At 60.5% G+C, this 20,613-nt stretch overlaps 6 protein-coding genes across 6 annotated transcripts; 5 read left to right on the forward strand and 1 right to left on the reverse strand.

Annotated features, from left to right (window-relative positions):
• Nucleotides 1–436: 436 nt before the first annotated feature.
• Nucleotides 437–1,064, forward strand: PFL1_00328 (uncharacterized protein; the record flags this gene model as incomplete). The annotated part of the gene is made up of 3 exons (XM_007877824.1): nucleotides 437–647; nucleotides 733–802; nucleotides 905–1,064. The coding sequence occupies 3 exons, from the start codon at nucleotides 437–439 to the stop codon at nucleotides 1,062–1,064; spliced, it is 441 nt and encodes a 146-aa protein (XP_007876015.1).
• A 283-nt stretch (nucleotides 1,065–1,347) lies between these two features.
• On the reverse strand, nucleotides 1,348–2,875 carry PFL1_00329 (uncharacterized protein; the record flags this gene model as incomplete). Its single annotated transcript, XM_007877825.1, has 7 exons — nucleotides 1,348–1,373; nucleotides 1,484–1,670; nucleotides 1,787–1,910; nucleotides 2,002–2,179; nucleotides 2,267–2,390; nucleotides 2,503–2,706; nucleotides 2,825–2,875. 7 exons carry the CDS (start codon nucleotides 2,873–2,875, stop codon nucleotides 1,348–1,350), a joined length of 894 nt encoding a protein of 297 aa, XP_007876016.1.
• Nucleotides 2,876–3,590: 715 nt separating this feature from the next.
• On the forward strand, nucleotides 3,591–5,776 carry PFL1_00330 (uncharacterized protein; the record flags this gene model as incomplete). Its single annotated transcript, XM_007877826.1, has 6 exons — nucleotides 3,591–3,861; nucleotides 3,984–4,238; nucleotides 4,341–4,408; nucleotides 4,499–5,154; nucleotides 5,258–5,367; nucleotides 5,448–5,776. 6 exons carry the CDS (start codon nucleotides 3,591–3,593, stop codon nucleotides 5,774–5,776), a joined length of 1,689 nt encoding a protein of 562 aa, XP_007876017.1.
• Nucleotides 5,777–8,338: 2,562 nt separating this feature from the next.
• PFL1_00331 (uncharacterized protein) lies at nucleotides 8,339–10,138 on the forward strand (the record flags this gene model as incomplete). Its single annotated transcript, XM_007877827.1, has 2 exons — nucleotides 8,339–8,486; nucleotides 8,616–10,138. 2 exons carry the CDS (start codon nucleotides 8,339–8,341, stop codon nucleotides 10,136–10,138), a joined length of 1,671 nt encoding a protein of 556 aa, XP_007876018.1.
• An 881-nt stretch (nucleotides 10,139–11,019) lies between these two features.
• PFL1_00332 (uncharacterized protein) lies at nucleotides 11,020–13,794 on the forward strand (the record flags this gene model as incomplete). The annotated part of the gene is made up of 5 exons (XM_007877828.1): nucleotides 11,020–11,644; nucleotides 11,842–12,429; nucleotides 12,611–12,716; nucleotides 12,821–13,583; nucleotides 13,756–13,794. The coding sequence occupies 5 exons, from the start codon at nucleotides 11,020–11,022 to the stop codon at nucleotides 13,792–13,794; spliced, it is 2,121 nt and encodes a 706-aa protein (XP_007876019.1).
• A 4,127-nt stretch (nucleotides 13,795–17,921) lies between these two features.
• On the forward strand, nucleotides 17,922–18,871 carry PFL1_00333 (uncharacterized protein; the record flags this gene model as incomplete). Its single annotated transcript, XM_007877829.1, has 2 exons — nucleotides 17,922–18,780; nucleotides 18,816–18,871. 2 exons carry the CDS (start codon nucleotides 17,922–17,924, stop codon nucleotides 18,869–18,871), a joined length of 915 nt encoding a protein of 304 aa, XP_007876020.1.
• Nucleotides 18,872–20,613: the final 1,742 nt, after the last annotated feature.

Consider the following 20,613-nt stretch of genomic DNA (forward strand, 5'->3'; position numbering starts at 1 on the left):
ACTCGTGCCCTGCCCTATAGCCTGCCTTCGGCTTCCCTGCTGAGGTGCGCAGGCCTCGGCTTGGTTGGTTCGACGACGCCCCCCCCCCCCCCTTACCGGCCGCTACCGTAGCCCCGTAGCATCGCTCGGCTGCGGCTGGGTGAGAGTGAGGCAGGCAGGTGTATACCGGCACCACCTCCCGGCGGCGGAGAGGGTCCGAGGGTCCCTTGCCAGCCTACGGGCCGCTCCAGCCTGGCCGCGAGTCGTGGTGCCATCGCCCAAGCCGTCCTGGCTGGCCATTGCACCCATCCCAGAGACTCCGCCGCCTTCTTCGATCCAACCACTGTATTGCCACCCGTCCTGCTGCTGCTCTCCTCCAAGACACTCTGCTGCCACGGTATCCAAGCCCTTCTTCGTCGCATCGTCGCATCTCGAGCGCCGCATCCTCTTGCCAGCCATGTCGTCGACCACCACCCGCACCCTCGCCACCTTTGCAGAGGGCGCTATCGTCCAACTCACCGACCATGCCGACTTGATCGACCACCACGCCGCCCACTCGCAACCCAGCCCGTCCTCGTCGGCTTCCCCCAACGACCTCGCCTGGCACTCACCCGCCCCCGCTCACGGCGTCCCTGGCGGCGGATCCTCTCGCGACTGGATCGCCCCCGGTGAGTCGAGCCTGCCTCACCGTTTCGTCCCGCATCGGCTACAGGGCAAGGCGCTGACCATCCCTCCGCCACCCCTGATCTGCAGAGAGCTGGCCGCAGCAGAGGGGAACGCCCGTCTACAGACCCATCGACTACCGACAGGACACCTCGAGGAGGTACGTCGCGAGCCTCGCCCCTCCCGCTCACTTCTGCCTCGCGATGGGCCGCCTTCTCTGACTCCGATCGCAACCTTGCATCTCATCATTGGTGCTCGGCAGGCAATGGGCCAACTCGATCCCAGAGCAGATCTTTGTCAGGACCATGATTGGCGCAGGCGTACAGACCATCGGCCTCACCAACACCTTCTGGAGAAACACATTTGGACGGTTCGAGGCACTCCGAGGCTTCTTCCGCTACCAGGCCCCGCACGAGCTCTAGATCCTTTCCCGACCCGTTCCTTGCCTTCTTCCGCCCCCCCGTTCTGACCGTGCAATGACATGACCTTTGCCGCGACCTAGCTCGGAACAGCTGCCAGGCTGTGTGTATCTGCTGTAAGCCCTTTTCGATCCCTTCCGCCGTCGGGGCGGCCGCGTCGCGACCTCGAACTTTTGGGAGAAGTCACATGCGTTGCGACCACACACTCGATGATCACGAAGGCAAGGACTCGAGTTGCCGAGGCGGCTGCGGACAGCTTGAAGCGACTACACAAGAAACATGCACACTACTCCCAGTCACCGAACTTGAACTCTGTCAGGGCGTTGTCCACAAGGGACGCAAGAGGTAGGCGTGGGCGGAGTCGTCAGTCAAAGCCTCTAACGTCGAAAGGAGCTCTTCACAGCCCCTGCTGGGCTACTCACGTGTGTTGCACATGTTCTGCAGCTCCCAGCATTCGGCCTCGACCGTGTTGGGCTTGCCTTCGTCCTCTTCGGTGCCCGCGGCGCCCGCGACGAAGAGCAGCGGTGCATAGTGGTCGTCGGTGGCGTGCGCGTCGCGGTACAGCGGGTGGCGCATCAGGCGCAGCGTTGCCCGCGGCAGCGCTCGGCCCTGTGATTGCAGAGGCGCGCAGAGGGTCAGCATCGATCCCTTGTCAAGGCGCCCCATCCCATCCACAGACCGGCTCAGCCGGCAAAGGCAGGCGAGCAGCTGCAGGAGTCGCTCACCGTGTTCTTGGTCACGGCATCCTCAGCCTCGGTCCGGAAATCCAGCGCCCACTTCTCCGGGGGTCGCTCCTGGGCGAAGTTGTCGCGGAATAGCACAATCTGCTTCCAGTTGTTCCGGTAGAGGCTGCGAGGCGGTAGCAGTCACCCAAGTCGATCGCGAGAGGCGTCTCGTCAGCTCGAGAGCGGAAAGAGTCGAAGGAGCGACGGAATCTCACTTATGGACGGTACCGCCAGTACCAATGATCAAGGTGTCCTCTTGTCGGAAAGGCCGCAGCGCTTTACCGATGTCGACCAGCAGCGGGGCGTCGTAGTCTGCCAGGCCGGAAATGACCGTCACCTCCGGGCACTGTCCTTGCGGAAATTGCTTCGTGGCTGGGAACATCCAGCAGAGGACTGCCGCATCGAAATCAAACCGGGCGGCGTCAGCCTGGCGGTCTTCTCTCGACCCTCACACAGCGGCGTCCGCCGTCGCCGTCTCACTGATGAAGGTGTCGTGGATCCACTCGAGGTCTGAATCCGTCTTGGCCTTGATGCCATTTGCATGCAGGCGCTTTACGACCTTGTTTGCCAGCCGGGGCGAGGCATTGATCTTGTAGTCGACGTACTGCCATCCGGCCAAGGGAAAGGCGGCCAGTGCGAGCGTATCAGTGTCGGGTAGCACGCAGACCGCAGATCTGGGCGCAGAAAGCGAGCCCAGGTCAAGGCTCAGCACTCACCCTCGCCGGTTCGACCCAGGCAACGGGCTGCTTGTTGGGGGGTGTCGGGTTGCTCGCGACGTGGATGGTGTCGCCGGTCACTTCCCAGTGAGCTCCCATCATGATGACCTGCTTGATTCCGCGGCGCAGGGCCTCCTGTCCCATTTTCTCCCAGTAGCGCGCCGGAGTGGAGTCTTCGCCAAGCATCATGGTCGATCCATGGCTCTGCAAGCCGCGGCCGATCCCGTCCCGCGAAGAGGGTTGGCAAAGACGGTGCGTCAGTACATCGGACCACAGCCACGACTTTGCGCCAACGTCTCGATCCAAAGACTCTCAGACTCACAAAGAAAAAAGCCGGCGTGGTTGGTTTGACGTCGCTCACGGGGACCGGCATGGCGGGCGCTTGTCGTTGAGGAAGTCGCGGTTGTTTGTCGGGCTGGCGATCGAGCGAGCGAGGATGGTGATGGTGCAGAGGCATGTACGCTGCACTCGTCTTTGCCCTTCCTCGAGTCGTGGTTCCAAGGCTGGCTCTGACTTTGCCCATTGCTGCCGGCAGTGCCGCGCTGGGGGCCATCAAGTTGGTCTCAAGCAGGGACGCTTTCGGGCCGGCGCTGCGCAGTTGTGGCGGAAACCCCTCGCCACTTGGCCCGACGGCGGCCTTGCGAAGCCGGTGCGGGGTCGGCGTTGAGGGTGTGCGGTCTGGGCAAACGGAGCTCGCCATGCGGACGAGCCGCGGTGGGGGGGGGGGGGGGGGGCGCGCTCCACCTTCGGCTGCAATGGGGAACGCAGGCCGAGCTCTTTTTTCCCAACGACCCTCGGCCGGGATGACCCTCTGCCCCCCACCGGAACCACCTCGTTAGCAGGCAGGGCCACAGATCGACAAGGGGCAGCTGCTTGCAAGCAAGCTTGCCTTTTGGCCCTGACCCCCCCCATCCCTCCCCCCCCCGCGTTGGCACACCTACCATGTATGCCGGCTCTCCGGTCTGCTGGATGCAACATGGCAGGCCAGCCCGCTTGGCTTTGCAATCGAACGCAAGAGGCGGCCCTTCTCCCCTCTCCCGCCCTACTTCGTGCTTCAGCTGCCTGGCTAGCCGTCATGGCATACGGCTATGTGGGGAGCGCCACAGCAACCGCTCAGCCAAAGACTTTGGGTTTCTGGCCAGCTTCCCCTCTCCGCTCACCATCACTTCCGTCTGCCTCTCTCTTTCCCGTCACCGTCCTCACCTCCACTGCTCAACTCTACAAGCATGTCGATCGGGAAGCATCTCACAGCGTCGAAGAGCGTCGAGGGCGTCTATAGAGACGTGCGCGACGCCGTCGTCGACGGCCGACTGGCTCAAAACGCCGCATTTCGCTTCAAGACTCTCGAGTCGCTCTTCGGTAGGCCGTCCAAGCACTTGAGCGTCACCATCCGCAGAGTGCCGTGAGCTCACTGCTTGTCACGCCTCCCGGCTCTCGCTCTCTTCCCCTTTGCCAATCTCTCCCTCGCTCGCTCGCCCCAGCGTTCCTCAACGGCAGCAAGGAGGACCTCCTGGACGCCGCCTTTGCCGACTACGATGGAAGCGTCTCGCGCACCACGCTCGAGCTTGAGTACACGCTGGCACTTAAGCACGTTGCCGACGCCACGCAGAGAGCCTGCAAGCCCACCGTCAGGTCCGGTCCGCTTCCCGCACACTTTACCGCAGAGGAGAAAAAGGGTGGCGTCTTGCACGTGCAGAAACCCGTTGGCGCGGTCTTGATATTGGCAAGGGAAGACAGTGAGTGGTGACGGACACCGAGAAAGAGGCGAAAGAATCGAACGCGAAGCGCAAGTCTGACCACCGGATCTCCCTCCCGCCTCTGGTCTCGACTTACGCCAGAGCCTCTGTACGACCTCTTTGCGCCTGCTTCTTCGGCCCTGCTCGCGGGCAACGTCGTGTGCTGTGCTGTAAGTGGCGGTGCAACAGACCCCGATGCCGGATAGTCTTGATTCGCCGTGCAGCAGTATTGACGCCGATTTAACGTCGTCTCCGCGCAGCTCTCGCCGCGCCTGCCGGCCCTCAACGCCGTGCTGGTTGGGAAAATGGCGGCGGAACTGCCGCAGAACACCCTAGTATTTTTCGCTCCCGGCAGCGAGAAGGAGCATGCCGCCAGCTCTGAGGCGTTGGCCTCCTTCAACTTTGACATTCGCATCCCCGGCAGCCAGTCTGTCGCTCAGGCTCTGGCCTCTCCCGGTTATGCCTACCTTTCTGACTCCTTCGCCCGCAACAGCTCTACCGACGTATGGAAGAACGTGGGCGAAGAGCTGATGCGCTCGGCCGTCCTGGCTGCTGGGCGCAACGTCGCCTCTCCTCGCTTCCTGCTCGTCAAGGAGGACGTGCTCGAGGCTGTGCAGAGCGCGCTCCTCTCTGCAGCCGGCAACGTCGAGGCGATCCAGGGATCTGAAAAGGACATTCAGCAGCTCGACTTCCTACTCTACGCAGCCAGCAAGGCAGGCGAGCTGGCGATCGTGAGACCAGTGCAGGCCAACGCCGCACCGGGCATCGTCACGCTGCCTGCGCCCAAGGCAAACGCTCGCTTCGCGAGCCTCCTCAGCGATCCGGGATTCCTCGAGACCGTCACTCGGGTTCCCATCCTCGTTCTGATCGCAGTGTCGAGCACTGAGCACGCCTTCTTCGTTGTCGAAAATCTGAAGTGAGTGTCTGGCTGGCTGTTGACGGGATGACAGGCCCCGGTGGGACTGGCGCAGGATTTACACATGTGCTGACGACAGCTTGCCCGCACGGGTATTGCACAGGCTGAACGGCACCTGCGCGATCTACTCACACGACGAGGCCGAGATTCGCTACATGACTGCCGAGCTGGCGTCGACCTTCTCCATCAACCACCTCGCATTGGATCTGCTATGTGAGTGACGTTGACCAGGGCGGGACGGCTTGGTGGCTCCTTTTTTTGGCTGACTCGATAGTCGAATCTTGGTCTGACAGTCTCGAGCTATGTGCCACGGTTGTCGTCCGGCGCGCTCCGCTGGTCTCCCGAGCTTTTCGGTCAAAGTGCGCGCGTCCAGCTCCAGTCTGTCGAGGCAGGATCCTTGCTTTCGCCAGCCCCGGCGACCCGGAAGGCACTCGAGAAGCAGATCAACAAGACTCGCCGACTGGTCAAGGCCTCGCGCGCCCATGTCAAGCTGCCGCTGCTGCGAGTTTTCTTCCTCCAAGGTCTCTTCTTGTTCTGGGGTAGCGTCCTGGGCGGCAGCGTCCTGGGCGGTCTCTATGCACTTTTCCGCGTGGGTCGCTGGGCGGTACTTCGATACATGTGAGGCAGCGTGCTCCACTCCGGTAGTTGTCGCTGAGGAATCGATCGCAAAGTCAAGGGCACACACACACGCACACCGCAGAAACGTCATTTCCGGCACAGGTCGAGACGCGGCCTGTATGCCAGCCCGTCTGAGCCTGCGAACATAGGTAGCCCTTTCCGGACCCGGGCGCCTAGACTGATCTACCGTGACAGGCCCTCGGAGCCTGAAAATGGAGTCATGAGAACCAAGGGAAGGGTACGGTAGCACAGCAAGGTCGTATCGAAGTTTTCAGCGGTAGTTCGGCCGGCCGGGATGCGTTTATGTGTGGACAAGGGTCGCACCACGGACGAAGACACTAGGCGTGCACTACGCTGAGATTAGTAAGGAACAATGGTTTCGTACCGAGATGCCAGGATCCTGAGTCCCGCCAGTGTCACAGAGCGTTGGCACAGAGCTGCGAGACCAGAGCGGGTCGCGTTGCTGAGCCTCTAACGCTGGCCTCGGCCACGCGACCGGCGAACACACGGGGCACAGCGAGCCGAACCCACATTTTAGTTGCGAAACAGACATGTGGGATGGGCCACGGATGGCTCCGCGGGCGGACGGGTCGGTGATGCCTCGGTCGATCTAGGATGCAACCACGCGCGCTGATGCCGCGGCCACGCTGGCGACCAATGATGCCGCAGCAAGAGGCACCTATGTATGTGTCTATCCGGGATTGTCCGATAGCCGCGAGCACGGTAAGCGTAGTGCAGAGTAATTTGAATGAGTGTGGGCGTTCTGTTCATCGAGTCTCGGGCTTCAATGCCATGGTCAATGGTGTGCCACCCAGGTCCTCACGACTGATCATACGCCCTTGCTTGTCCAATCAAAGGCGCTCTAGAGACGGCTGGTCGACATATGCGGTTGGCTCTTCGGCGCAGGGGGCACCGCAACAGGACGAAACGGGTAGAGACGAGCCTCTGACCCAATAAGCGAACATTATTTCTGTATGTGTGTAGGAGTGCTGGCTCGGGCTCAGGCAGAGCACGTAGGGGAACCAGCGTTTATGAGAAGCAATCGGCGACCTCGTACACTAGTTGTAGGCGTGGGGTGTCTGGGCCGGTGGGCGGTCAACTGGGCGGCGGACCGGCGCTGCGAAAAGTGCCCTACGGTACGCCCGGTTGCGGACAGGCGGCGCAAAACGCCGCGGAGCGGAGCGGCGGTCTTTTGCCCCCGGCTCGAAGTACAGAATATATGTGTACCTCTGCAGCGCGGGGTGCAGCTGGACCTGCCTATCGTGCATAAAGTGAAGCCGCCCTTGGTCTTGGCGTCGCGTTGCTACCTAGCTAGCTAGGGCACCCTATTGGACAGCCGATACGGGAGGCATCGGACAAGAGCTCGTACTTGGAACAGGTAGTCAGTGCCAACTGCAGCTCGCTTTGGTCGCGCAGCCCCCACTCTGTAACCATCTACATCTAGTCGGTAGGTCTTCACCGTCCAATCGATGCAGATCAGGCTAGGATCCCGCGAACCTCCATCCCTCTTCGCGAATCCATACGCCTGCTACCCTGCTGGCTCTTCTCTGAGCGAAGCCACAGCATGGAGTGACATGGTATCCGCTGCTTGAGCCTTCAGCGCGATTCGCGACTTGGCTTCACAGGGGCGAATGTAGGATGCTGCGGTACCGGCACCACCTACTCCTATGAGAACCCGTGCTCCACCTCTACATAGGTAACTTGACAGCAGCGTCAACGTCAAACAGGGGCTCGGCTGCCGACTCGGAAAGCTCCGAGCAGCCCTCCCACCTGAACAGCAACCGGCACTTGGGCTTGACCAAGCCCGTGGAGCCCAGACTTGCCTCGACTCGAGGCGCGCCACGCCGGACATGATACTACTGTACTTACTGTGTTTATTTCTGCCTCGGCGAACGGCGTGAAGACAGCGCCACCGGTCAACTATTACGTTAGGGAACCGAGGGCGCCGAATCCTTGAACATCGCAGGAGGATGTACACGTCTTTGAACTTCGTATCGCCGTCTGCCGCCGCGTCGTCTCCAGCCGACCTCTCGACGTATGCACCCCGGGCCAATCTATGCGCTTCGACTGTGGCAAGCCACACGAGTTCCCCTGCTGCGGTGTTCGTTCCGGTTCCACCCATCCACGTTGCTCAGATGCTCCCCGCACTCGATCTCTGTCTGCCTGCAGAGGCAAGGACCGCGCCAATTTCCGCAACAGCCCATGGACGGCAAACGGCCATCGGCCGGCCAAGTCGCTGCTCTTCCAAGGTCGTCGAGACCAACCAGCGCAGCGGCGTTCCTGATCATTGGAGTCGAAGGCCAGGAGAGGGCATGCACTCGCGTCTCGGCCGTTGCTGGAAAACCTGGGGCTCCGCCAACGTTTGTTGGCGTGGCCGAAAGCGTATAAGAGCGAAGCCGTCCCCTGCTTCTGCAATCTCCCCCTTCGACACCGATACCAGGCTTGTTCACTCTCACTCGACTCTTGCCCTTTTGCCGAGGGCCTACACACATCCCTTCAGACGTCCTTCCGCGCCTCAAGCCTGTCCACACTTCGTCCGCTGCACGCTCGCACTGATCCGCCCACCATGTGGAAGCCGTCCAAGATGCAGCACATCGGTGATGTGCCAAAGGAAGCCCTCAACTGGCGCCTCCTCGTTGGCGTCATTTGCATCGGCTTCCTCGGCGCCACCCGTGGCCTCGACGAGGGCATCATCTCGGGAGAAATGCAGAGGGGTGAGTCACAACCAGCTCCGGTCACGCGTCGCAGCCCACAGATATCTACGCACAATGCCCACCGCCTTCGCCCCGACGCTCTGCTGACCACCGCGCCTGGTCTCATCTCGGGCCGTCCCCACCGAGCAGAATCTTTCCAGACGACCTTCGACATCGAGGAGCACACGGAAAAAGAGTCCAACGTTGTGGCAATGGTTCAGCTCTTTTCCGTCGTGGGTGCCGTCGTTGGCTACCTGACCTGCGACCGCTTTGGTCGTGTACGCTCCTCCCAAATCTGCTGCCTCCTCATGTTCCTCGGCACCTCGCTCTGGATCGGCGCCAACAACATCGCCATGCTCTACGTCGGGCGGGCCATCAACGGCATCGGCGTTGGCATGACTCCCGTCTGCGCTCCCGTCTTCCTCGTCGAAATCGCTCCTCGCCAGATCCGCGGCCTCTGCACTTCTGTCTACTCGGCCAGCGTCTACGTCGGTCTCCTCCTCGGATACTCTATCAACCTCGCAGTAAAGCGGCACATGGACGACACCAAGGCCATCGCCTGGCAAGTGCCGCTCATCATGAACTACGGCTGGCATGCCATCATTCTCGTCGGCACCTTTTTCATTCACGAGTCGCCCCGCTGGCTGATGCAGAAGGAACGCCACGACGACGCTGCCAAGTCGCTCGCCTACTACCGACAGATGGAGCCCACCAACCGCCTCTTTGCAGAGGAATTCGAGCTCATTGCTGATTCCGTCCGGGCCGAAAAGGCGGCCCTCACCGGCTTTTCCTTCATGGACAAGGTCCGAGAGCTCTTTGGCGAGAAGAACAACCAGTACAAGCTCATGATTGCCATCGCCATTCAAATCTTCGGCCAGTACACTGGCGCGGGCGCCATCTCAACTTACGCCAACCGTATTCTCACCATCATCGGCGTCGACAACTCTCAGGGATACGTCACAAGCGTGGGCTTCGGCACGGTGAAGCTGGCGGCCGGAGTGCTTTCGTCCTTCTTCCTGATCGATCTTCTCGGACGACGGAGGACCCTGCTGGGAGGCGTCGTCTTCCAAGGCCTCTCCAACCTCTACATGGCCATATTCCTCAGCCTGTACATCGATGGGAACCACACCAAGGGCAAGAAGGCTGCGAGCGAGGCGGCCATCGCCGCCATCTTTGTCGGAGGCGCCGCGTGGTCGGCCGGCGGCAACCTCGCCCAGTACCTCATCAACACCGAGATCTTTGGTCTCCGCGTCCGATCGCTGGCGTCTGCCTTTATCATGGCCCTGCACTACCTTCTGCAGTACAGCGTGACACGTGCGCTCACGCCGATGCTCAACTCGGGTCTCAAGGCCGGCGGCACCTTTGCCGTCTTCTGCGCTGCTTCGCTCGCATGCTCCCTGCCCTTCTACCTCTTCTTCCTCCCCGAGACCTCTGGAAAGAGTCTCGAGACCATCGACGAGATCTTCGACCTGCCCTGGTACAAGATCGGCCGCGCTTCTCGCCGACCCATCCGTGGAGAGGAGGTCCCCTCGCACTCGATGCCTGCCGCGCTTGAATCCGGCGCCGGCTGGAGCCCGCGCGGCGACTCCAGCGATGAGCTCGACACAGCCAAAGACGAGAAGAACAAGCCCTTCACCTCGACCAGCGCCGTCGCCCCTGCTATTGAAAAGTGAAGCTCGACCAGCCTGTACCTCGCGCAGTCTAGCGCAATCACGGATTCGCAACCTTTGTATTCCACGCCCTTTGAACGAATCTAACGCGGAAAACGGCACGACGCTTGAACGAGTGCAACACCGTCCTTGGCGGACCAGGAGGTCCCCATTTCCAGAATCGCGAACGGAGGGAAGGGGAGATGATCGTCGACCCGAACACAATGTTTTGATCTGCAGCGTGATGAGAAGAACGTGTCATGGGTGCGGTGGCTGCTAGGCGTGAACCGTGGTGGCCGGATCGAGGGTGAGCGCGAGCTTGCAAAGCCAAGACGCCCAGCGAAGAAAGAGCGCGCGCTCTTGGACAGCGAAGCGCATTGCCCGTCTCTCTTCTCCGCCTCACTGTGGCAGCAGGTCGAGCGGGGCTTGCGTTGGGCGGTCAGTTCACGATGCCGAAGTGCCAAAGACGCGTGAGGGCGGGGCGTGGCCGAGCTTTTATCGCGCGGATAGCTGGACGGGAGAAAAGGCATCGGGTCGAGTGGGGCGCGAATCTCAGCAGCGCGGAGCGGGTCATGGAAAAGATGCGGGGACCCTCCCCGGAAAGCAGGCCTTGGCCCACCTGGCCCGCCGACTGCAGCTCGCAGGCTAGTTACCCTCACGCTCACCACCATCTTCAACGACATCGCCCTTGTCGAATCAACATCGGGCCAAGCGCCCCCTCTACCGCGCACGCCGCGCATACCGCGCATACCGCGCATTTTGACATCCTTCGACCGTCTCCATTCTTCCTCTTCCGCCATAGTCACACGCGGCTATCTCCCGCCCGGCTCGTCACCCGAGCATTGGTCCCGCTCTGCCCTGCGCTCTCCGCCTTATCGCTTCGCATCAAATCGCTCGCCTCGGCCATGACATTCGCCCGTCCGTCCAAGCGGCAGAGGCGACAGGCGAGCCTCGACGGCAGCAGCAACGGCGACCACAGCAATGACAAGGATATCGATGACAGCGGGCAGTATCAAGGACGTCGTCGCCCTTCATCGAACGGTCAAAGTCTCGATGCCTCCAAATCGATCCAGCTCCCCTCGGATAGCGATGGCCGTGTTGCCCGCGCTTCTGTTTTTTCCGACGTCCACGGCCCGCCTCACGAATCTCGAATAACTGCGGCCGACCAAGACGACGACCCACAGGCCGCCCCACCACGCCCCTATGCCTGCCCCGAATGCGGCAAGGCCTTCCTGCGTCAGGAGCATCTCACCAGACACCTCGTGTCCCACTCCGGAGAGGCTCGCTTCGAGTGCGAGCAGTGCGGAAAGCGCTTCCGCAGGCATGACGTCCTGCAGCGCCACGCAAGGGCGCACGCAGTGCGCTCGGAACAGCTGTCGCGCGAGGACTCGCTCAGCAGCAGACAGCGGTCCGCGCTTAGGAAGGTCGATGCAGGTGAGATTGACATCATGAGCCGGGGCCATCAACGTCAGCGTCGAGATTCAGAGTACTGGACGCTGACACCGCCGCCGTGCTTCGATTTCTTTATCGGTACGCTCTCTGAGCAGCTTGCTCGCGCTGCGCCCGCATGAAGCTGCGGTGCGACGGTGTGCGTCCGTCTTGCTCCCGCTGTGTACGCATGCCAAACGAGACATGCTCCTACACCACAGCCTCGACATCCGAGGCCGTAGCCGGAGACGCCTCGACGGCTGCTGCTCAAGGTGCGATGTCATACCATCCCTTCACAGGAGCTCATCAGACCGCTTCGGTCTACGACGAACCGAGCCCTGAGCCAACAGCTCATCCAGCGGCAGCCGAGGCCCAATCTCCCATGTCAGGTCAAGACCTTGGCCCGATGCATGATGCCGATGCTCGTGTGCCCACGCTCGCGGGGCTCGACGTCCTGCACATCCCCGACGATCAGCACCCCTATCGCCAACAGGCGGACAGCCTGGTCATGCCTCCGGTGCCTCAGCCAAAGTTTTCGAACCAAGCCACGGCTCAGCAAGTGGTACAGGGACCTTCACAACCCGGCACTCGGCCAATCGCGGCCGACGCAGCCACTGCTCACCTTCAGCATCAGCAGCCGCCCACGTCCTTCCAGTCGTTCCTGGGCTGGCTGAACGCCCCTTCGGCCAATCAAGAATCGAAAACAGCGGCATCTGGTCAGATGGGCTGGATGTTTGGCGAAAGCCCGGACGACGAGTCGTTCCTGGACTGGACCTCCTTGGAGGATCAGCTTCCCATGCAGCAGCTTCACATACCCGGCCTGACGCCAGCCGCGCCAACACCAAACCTCGCGCCGACCGTCTCGCGAGCGGCACAAGATCCATGCCGTGAGCCTGTGGACAGCTACACTTCCACTGCGAGCACGGCTGCTGTGCACCCATCGCCATTGATGTTGCTCGGAAGCGCAGCAGAGCTGAGTCGCATCGAAATGAACAGGGCAGAAGGCGCTTTGTCCACGGGCTGCAACGTCGGCGAGAAGCGCCCTGGCGCATCTCTGTCTGCCGACAGGAGGGCGCAACACGGCCGCGAACCTCATGAAGCGGAGCGAGTCGGCCGAGTCCTACTGGATGGAGATGCCTGGCGGCTGCAGCTTGCAGGCCAGACAGGGTGCACGGTCAGCAGAATGCCCGACGAAGACCTCGGCGATGGTGCTGGGCAGGTCCCGCCGCCTCCGAACGGCGAGACACGATCTCGATGGCAAAGCCCCGAATGCTCCAGTCGCGAGGAGACGATGGACGAACCGAGCCCAGCAAGAGAAACGACCAAGGCCGCAGCCCCTCTGCCCGCTCAGTCGACGATCTGGCCTAATCGCTGGAATCCAAACGCCAACGACAGCATGTTCTCCATCTACGAGTTTACCAACGCTTCTGAAGAACACCTGATGGTCGAGGATACGGCCCAAGTGCCCCCGCTAACCGAGGCAGTCAAAGATCGCATCTGCCGCGTGCTTCAGGAGCACGAGGCGCAGAGCCACATTTCTGAATGGCTCGGCCACATCTTTGGCCGGGTGAAGGCGGAAACCCTCAACCTCTACCTCCAACTCTACTTCCACCACTTCCATCGCACCCACCCTTTCCTTCACCAGCCGACATTTAGCCCGCAAAGATGCGAGGCCCTGCTGCTCACGGCAATCTGCGCGGTCGGCGCTCACTTCTCCCACGTCCCCAATTCGAAGGACACTGGACTGGCACTGGCAATGCTGGCTCACCGGAGCATCGGCGCTGCCGTCTATCAGAACCACGAGCTGTCCAGGTTCACCTCGACCTTCCAAACCTTCACGCTCATCAACATCGTCTTCCGCAACCTCGGAGATCCGGTTAAGCTCGAGCACGCCGAGGCGTTCCGGAACAGCTACGTGACCATGATCCGCCGCGCACGGCTGCTGGAAGACATCGCACCGCCTCGCCTCGCCCCAGGATCGGACTGCGACGCCGAGTGGAAGGCCTGGATCCGCTGGGAGGGCGGACGCCGCACAGGCTGGGTGGCTTTCGTCTCAGAAGCCGAGCTCTCCCTCTCCTGGGACTTGCCCCCTATTTTCTCTGTCGACGAAACAAGTGGGGCCTTGCCGTGTCACGAGGAGCTGTGGTCGGCGCCGACAGCTGAGATCTGGGTCGCCGTGGCGCTTCGGCGCTTTGGAGACTCGAGCTTTGCAGGGAGATGCCAAGCCGGCGGCACATCCGCGCTTCTCCTGACTTCGCAGCCGAAGCTCGCCGAAGTCTGTCGAGCCCTGACTTCCGGACGCACCACCTTTGACGGCCAGGCATTCGAGGCTGGCCCGGGCACTAGCCGCGACAGGGCCCCGACCCTTGCGGCCCTGTCTCCCTTCGGACGTGTTTGCGTCTCCGCTGGCTTATATCTCGGCGCTCGCTCAGCGCATAGTCTTGCAGCCTTTTGCCCGGCGATGCTCGAGTCGGCATCTATCGCCAAGGCACGGACAAGGGACGTACTGGACGCAGCGCTGGCCGTCATTGGCAACGGCGAGCGCGGCGAGGTCGAAGCCCAGCTTTGGCTCCATGCATCGCAGCTCTTCCTGCTCATGAACAGCAAGGATCTGCAGGCGCTCTCTTGCCGTCGAGGCACGAGGACAATGCAGGAGACCTGCCGACGCGTCGCCTCTGAGTTATGTGGCGGCGAGTCTCAGAAGACGAAGAGCATCGTGCTGCATGCGGGCCAGATCTGGCGCTTGACCCGTTCGAGTCTGGAGCGATCTCCACTCGAATGTGTTGTCCTCTTCTATGCCGCAATTAGCCTATACGCTGTCTCGACGCTCGCTCTGCAAGAGCACAGGGCAGCCGATGAGCCACTCTCGCCGAGGTTCCCCGGTCAGGACAAGGCCGGCAGCACTGCGGCGCTAGCAACACCGATCAAGAAGGTGGTGCGCATCGAAGAGGCCCCGAAGATACCGAGCGCTGGTCTCCTGGCTCACAGCGTGCTGTCACCCTTTGCGCCCGAAGCTTGGTCTGAGTCCACCGCCTCCTCTGCCTTGTCCGGCCGCCTGACGCCGTCCACATCACCAGGCTGTTCGGACATCGGCACCAGCAATTCCTCCCTGCCATCTGGCTTGGGGTATCAGGAACTAGGAGAAACCGTTTACATTCTGGATTCTGTCGGCAATCTAGCCAACCCGATGGCCCCGACGAGGATCCTCAACGTCGTTGCATCGAGACTCAAGGCGGCAAACGGAGCGGGTGGGGTTTGGCCGCTAGGACAGAGTCTGGCAAGCATCCTCGAGGCGCTAGCTAAGCAACACGGTGGCAGATCATCGAGGCACGAGCGTTGAAGCGTCCCTGTATCATGGCCCGTCATGAGCAGCGGGGGAGGAATCATACATAGCTAGCAGCAGAAAGAATTCCCGATTTTTCTTATCGCACAAGCTGTGCGATCCAGGATTTGAGAGTCGTTATACAAGTGCAATCTAAAATCCTGGCCACTATGAGTGGATTTCAGATCGCAGGCAGGAAAAATTCAGGATCTCAGATCGCAGCTGTCGCACACCTGGTGCGCTTCTGAGAAATGCACAAGCTGGCTGCAGCTGGAGTTTCAAATCATTATACATGCATAGCTAGCAGCAGAGTCAACCTACAATGTGGCAAATCGTAGGTAGGCGTAGCCTGTCTACGATTTTCAGATCGTAGGGGATCCTTCTAGACAAACAATTTATGGATCCAGACAAGCTGTGCGGATTTCAGGTCGTGTACTGCCTACAATTTTTTCAGATCGTAGCTAGACTAGCCCTACCTACGATTTTTGCATCGTAGCCAGGCTACAACCAAAGTGCAGGCTACGATCTATTGATCATGTACACTAGCTTTGATTGCAAAATACGCTATCTACGCTACTGCAAACAACAATGCAACTGAAGACAAGCATACAACTGGCAAATACCAAGGCTGTCATTAGCACCATCGACCGGCAGCAGCACCTACGCCAGCAGGGGGGACTCACAGCAAGGGCAGGCCAGGGTCAGCGTCAATTTGGTGGCGGCGGCTGCTGGTGAGACGGAGAGAAGGAGCAGTGTCAGAATTGTGCCAGGCGCAGCGTCGTCAATGCGCTAGATGCGACGGAATTGAAAGAGGATACGACTCACCTGCTGACGTCTTGGTGGTCCGCAAAGCGCGTGGCGCGTGTCACGTATGCTGCAGAGAGGCAACAAGGTGGCAGAGAACCAACGTCAGCGCGATGCCCGAGATCGGCAGATGGCGGCCCCGGGTGGACAGCTTTGGTACTTGCGTTAGCGAGAAGCAGCCTTGGTCGCGTGAGCAATGGCGGCTGGGCGGTGGTGGTGGCAGCAAGTTGGTGTCGATGGTGGCATCCAGTTGGCGTTGACTGTGGCAGCGAGTCGGCATCGGTGTTGGCATTGGCGTGGAGCACGCGCGTGGTGTTGGCGACGTCAATGCCGGTGGGTGACGTTGACGTTGGTCGGGTGGCGGTGGCGGGCGAAGGGTCCGATGGCGGGCGAGGGTTGATGGCAGGCAAAGGGCCGATGGTGGTAGTGGTCAGGAGGGAAGGAGCAACAGCAGAGCGGGCAAGACTTTATACCAAGGCAGGCGGGCAGGCGGTCAGGGCGTGCGTGGGCACGGCTGGCAGCCAGCGAGCCTACGTGAGCACGCACGCATGCCAGCCAGCAAGCCTGCATGCACACGCACGCAGGGTTGGCAGCGTGGCCTGGCCTCCACATTTTTTTTTGCGTGCGCGCAAGCTTAGTCAGCCGCGCTAGCCAGCCAGCTCGCGCGTTCAAGCCAGCCAGCCCGCGTGCCTGAGCCTGCCAGCCACCTTGCCCGCCCGAGCCTGCCAGCCAGCCAGCCAGCTTGACTGCTTGCTGCGGAGCGGAAGCGGAGCGGCCGTCAATCATCGGAATCCTTGGAGAGACCTCTCCGAGGATTCCGATGATTGACAGCATTGACTGTGCGGAGGCGCGGCAAGGCGGCAGGCAGGCAGGCAGGTGGGTGGGTGGGCTACAATTTCGGATCATAGCTAGATTGTAGCTAGCCTGCGCATCGAAAAATCGTAGACAGGCGTCTATGCCCAATTTCCGATTGTAGCCTGCCTACGATTCAAATCGGGCCCGACCCTGCTGCTAGCTATGATGTGCCATTTTTTTGGACCAGATCTTGCTGCTAGCTATCATTGCTCAACCTTGATGGGTCGTGCCAGGTCACACTTCTTGGCAATGTTTTAGCTCAGCCCCACCAACACGCGCCAAGATGCCCAGCTTGCCCAGCTTGTTGTGACTGCCAAGCGCAACGCCCAGGATCTTGCCGACCTTTGCTTTGAGGTCGCCAACCTGGCCAAGGCCGGCAGCAGCTTGTTGCCATTGAAGCAGGCTGCTCCTCACATCCCTGGCGAGACCCGGAGGGCCTTCACCAAGGTGCTGCGGCAGATCATGGGCGTGACAGAGGGCACAATTCCTCTCTACAAGCCCTTTGAACCCGAGCACTTCACCTTGAGCCACAACGTTGCTCTGTTCGAACACATTAGGGACAAGCTGAAAAATGAGCCTTTCACCCTTATGCCTCTTTGCATCGACTGGCAGACTTACGAGTACAACAACAAGATTGAGGATGCGCTTGTGGAGTGGGCAGCCAAGCGGATCGATGGCCACCGTTGCGAGTATGATGTGGATGACAACCATAGCTAGCGTCAAAGGTACCTACGATTTGGGCCGTAGGGGTCCTTCGGCCCTGGGCCCGGAAATCAGGAGTGTCCTTCGGCCTTTTTGGGCCGCCAGGGTCCTTCGGTCGGAACTTGGAGGACTCCTGCGGCCCAAAAAGGCCGAAGGACACCTGCGACCCAAATCGTAGGAGACCTCCGCCTGGCTGCGGCGGAATTGGCTGTATGGCCCTGTATCGTAGCATGACTTTGCACTCTAGGGACGAAGGACAGCCTCGACCCTGGAGCAGGGCAGGGTGGCTAGGCATCCCAGATGTGGAGGCGGCACTGTGAAATTTGGCACGCCAGGTGGCTGGGCGGCTTTCCCAGCAACCACCATCACCGCCACCTCCTCCACCGTCCCCCCCCCACCCTCCCTCAGCACCGCACTACTTTTTGGCTCTTCTACAACAGGATGTCGAAGCCTTGCGGTACGACTCGCAAGGGGGCTAGGTCGGCAGCTCAGCTGCAGGTGCAAGAGCCCGTTGCTGGCTCCTCGCTGGCGGACGACGATGAAGGAGAGATTCTCCCTGTTGGCGGTACTTTCCAGTCCTGGGCATCGTCCGGCAAGAGGGGAAGAGTCAGCCCGGCCGACGAAGAGCGCAAGCGTCGCGACCGTCGCAGCAGTGGCAGGCTGAGTGGTACTCACTCTAGCAGCGGCGAAGACGACATGCTGTCTGAGCGCGAGCTTCTGCTTGAGCTGGTCAAGCAGGGCAACAGGACTCTGAGCATGATTGAGGATCTCCAGCACGATGCTGAAGAGAGTAAGGCCGCCGACATGCGCCAAGATGCCCAGCTCGCCCAGCTCGTCGCGACTGCCAAGCGCAACGCCCAGGATCTTGCCGACCTTTGCTTTGAGGTCGCCAACCTGGCTGAGGCCGGCGCCGGCTTGTCGCTGTCAAAGCAAGCTGCTCCTCACATCCCTGGCGAGACCAAGAGGGCCTTCACCAAGGTGCTGCGGCATATCATGGGCGTGACGGAGGGCACAATTCCTCTCTACAAGCCCTTTGAACCCGAGCACTTCACCTTGAGCCACAACGTTGCTCTGTTCGAACACATTAGGGACAAGCTGAAAAATGAGCCTTTCACCCTTATGCCTCTTTGCATCGACTGGCAGACTTACGAGTACAACGACGAGATCAAGGACGCGCTTGTGGAGTGGGCAGGCGAGCGGATCGATGGCCACTGTCGCGAGTATGGCGTGGCGGACAACATCCCGCTCAACGTGATCAAGGAGGGACGCCGCTTTTCGATGCGCAGCCACCGCCGTCATTCTAGGGCAGACCCGAAGAAGGCAGCAAAGGAGAAGAAGCGTCAGAACCTGGTCAAGTACAAGCAGCGGCGCAAGGACCTGTCGATCACCAGGAAGGAGGCGATCAAGCAGATGATCGACCACGACCCAAAGGACGACCCGCGCAAGGACTCGCTTCAGCAGGACATTGTCAGCGACGAGCTCTCTGTCAACGACGATGACGCTGGCAGCAACGCTGATGACGAGGAGGATGGAGAGGCAGGAGAGGGCTTGAGTCGTCAGCAGCGTATCGTCGGCCTCCGCCTCTGGCAGATCCAGTTGCCCGCCTGGGGCAGCAAGGAGCGCGCGGAGACAATGGCCAAGTGTGACGCCATTGCTGCCACCCCAGGCCGACTCAAGAAGAGGCACGTTGTCACAGCCCTGGCTCAATCGGGGCTGAGCAGCGTGGGCCAGCGGGGCAGAAGATTTCCCAAGCCAAGGTGAATTCTCTCCGCGCGGCCGCAGAGAGGAATCATTGGGCCGCCAGCAATCATAGCTGGCAGCAAAAGTGATTCCCGATTTTTCTTATCGCACAGGCTGTGCGATCCAGGATTTGAGAGTCGTTATACAAGTGCAATCTAAAATCCTGGCCACTATGAGTGGATTTCAGATCGCAGGCAGGAAAAATTCAGGATCTCAGATCGCAGCTGATTGCACACCTGGTGCGCTTCTGAAAAATCGCACAAGCTGGCTGCAGCTGGATTTTCAGATCGTTATACACGTGCGAGTTTTTTGACCAGATCCTGCTGCTAGCTATGAATCCTCTGCGCGTCGGGCGATGGCCGCACGCGCTGAGTGGCTCCACAGTTGCTCCTGCTGGCAGGAGGACACCTCAGGTCCGCTCTGAGGGCCCAGGGCTAGGCCCTGGGCACGTCGGTGGCGTTGCACCTCGGAGCAACGCCTTGGGTTGACAATGGAGGACAATAGGACAATGGAGGCTACCCCTGAGTGGTCGAGGCAGAGATGCCTTGATGCCGTAGGTAGACAGTGTATAGCCTAGTCCTCCTCTGCGTTGGTAGACTGGATGCCCCTCATCCAGTCTAGTCAATATCAGTCCTCACCGCTTGCCTGTCTTCCATCAACGCGAGAGCCCGAGGCTACCATTGTCTAGCAAACACGACGTCTATCAACAGATCACCTCGCCAGCCCATCCTGTAGTCATCCTCAACCGTGGACGCCTGCCAACGGTGCTCAGAGTCATAGCTAGCAGCAGGGGCTACCTACGATTTTTCGAATCGTAGCTAGGCGTAGTCAGGCTACAATTTTCAGATTGTAGGAGATCCTTCTACACAAACAATTTGTGGATCCAGACAAGGTGTGCGGATTTTAGGTCGTACTCTGCCTACGATTTTCAGATTGTAGCTAGGCTGTCCCTACCTACGATTTTCAGATTGTAGCCTAGATACGACCGAAGTGCAGCTACAATCAATTGGATCAAATCGATTGCAAAGATACTACCTAAGCTACTAAGAACAACAATGCAATTGGAGACAAGCGTATGATTGGCAAATACCGAGGTGCATTGTCAAGCAGCAGTAGTACCTGCGCCAGAAAGAAGCCAACTCACAGCGAGGACAGGCCGGGGACAGCGGTGATTTGGTGACGGCAGCAGCATGTTGATGCAGGGCGCAGCGCAGCGCAAAGCAAGCAGTTGACAGACCTGAGGAAGAGGGATACAGGGAAGGAGCGGAACGTCAGCGTGCTGCGGCAGATGAGCAGCAGAGGTGTGCCGCAGCAACAGTACTGACCAAAGGCAAGTGTGGCATGGGTGGTGCTGGTGATTGCAGGTGCGTGGTGTCATGTGTAGTTGCGACTGGGTCATGCTGCTAGATGGGTAAGGATGAAGGTGAGCGTTGAGAGCAATAAGGCGTCAGCGCTAATGTTGTTCGGTGGTGCAGCACGCCACGGATCAATGCACTCACCTATAGTCAGCGAGCGTGACTGCCACTGGGGTCGATGGTCTTGGCTGGTGTGTGTTGGCAGGGCATTGTGTGGGCGGTGGCAGCAATTTGGCATCGGTCATGGCGGCTAGTTGGCGTCGATGGTGGCGGAAAGTTGGTGTTGATGGTGG

This window comes from Pseudozyma flocculosa (genome assembly GCF_000417875.1).
Source record: "Pseudozyma flocculosa PF-1 unplaced genomic scaffold scaffold00001, whole genome shotgun sequence".
Taxonomy (NCBI): domain Eukaryota; kingdom Fungi; phylum Basidiomycota; class Ustilaginomycetes; order Ustilaginales; family Ustilaginaceae; genus Pseudozyma; species Pseudozyma flocculosa.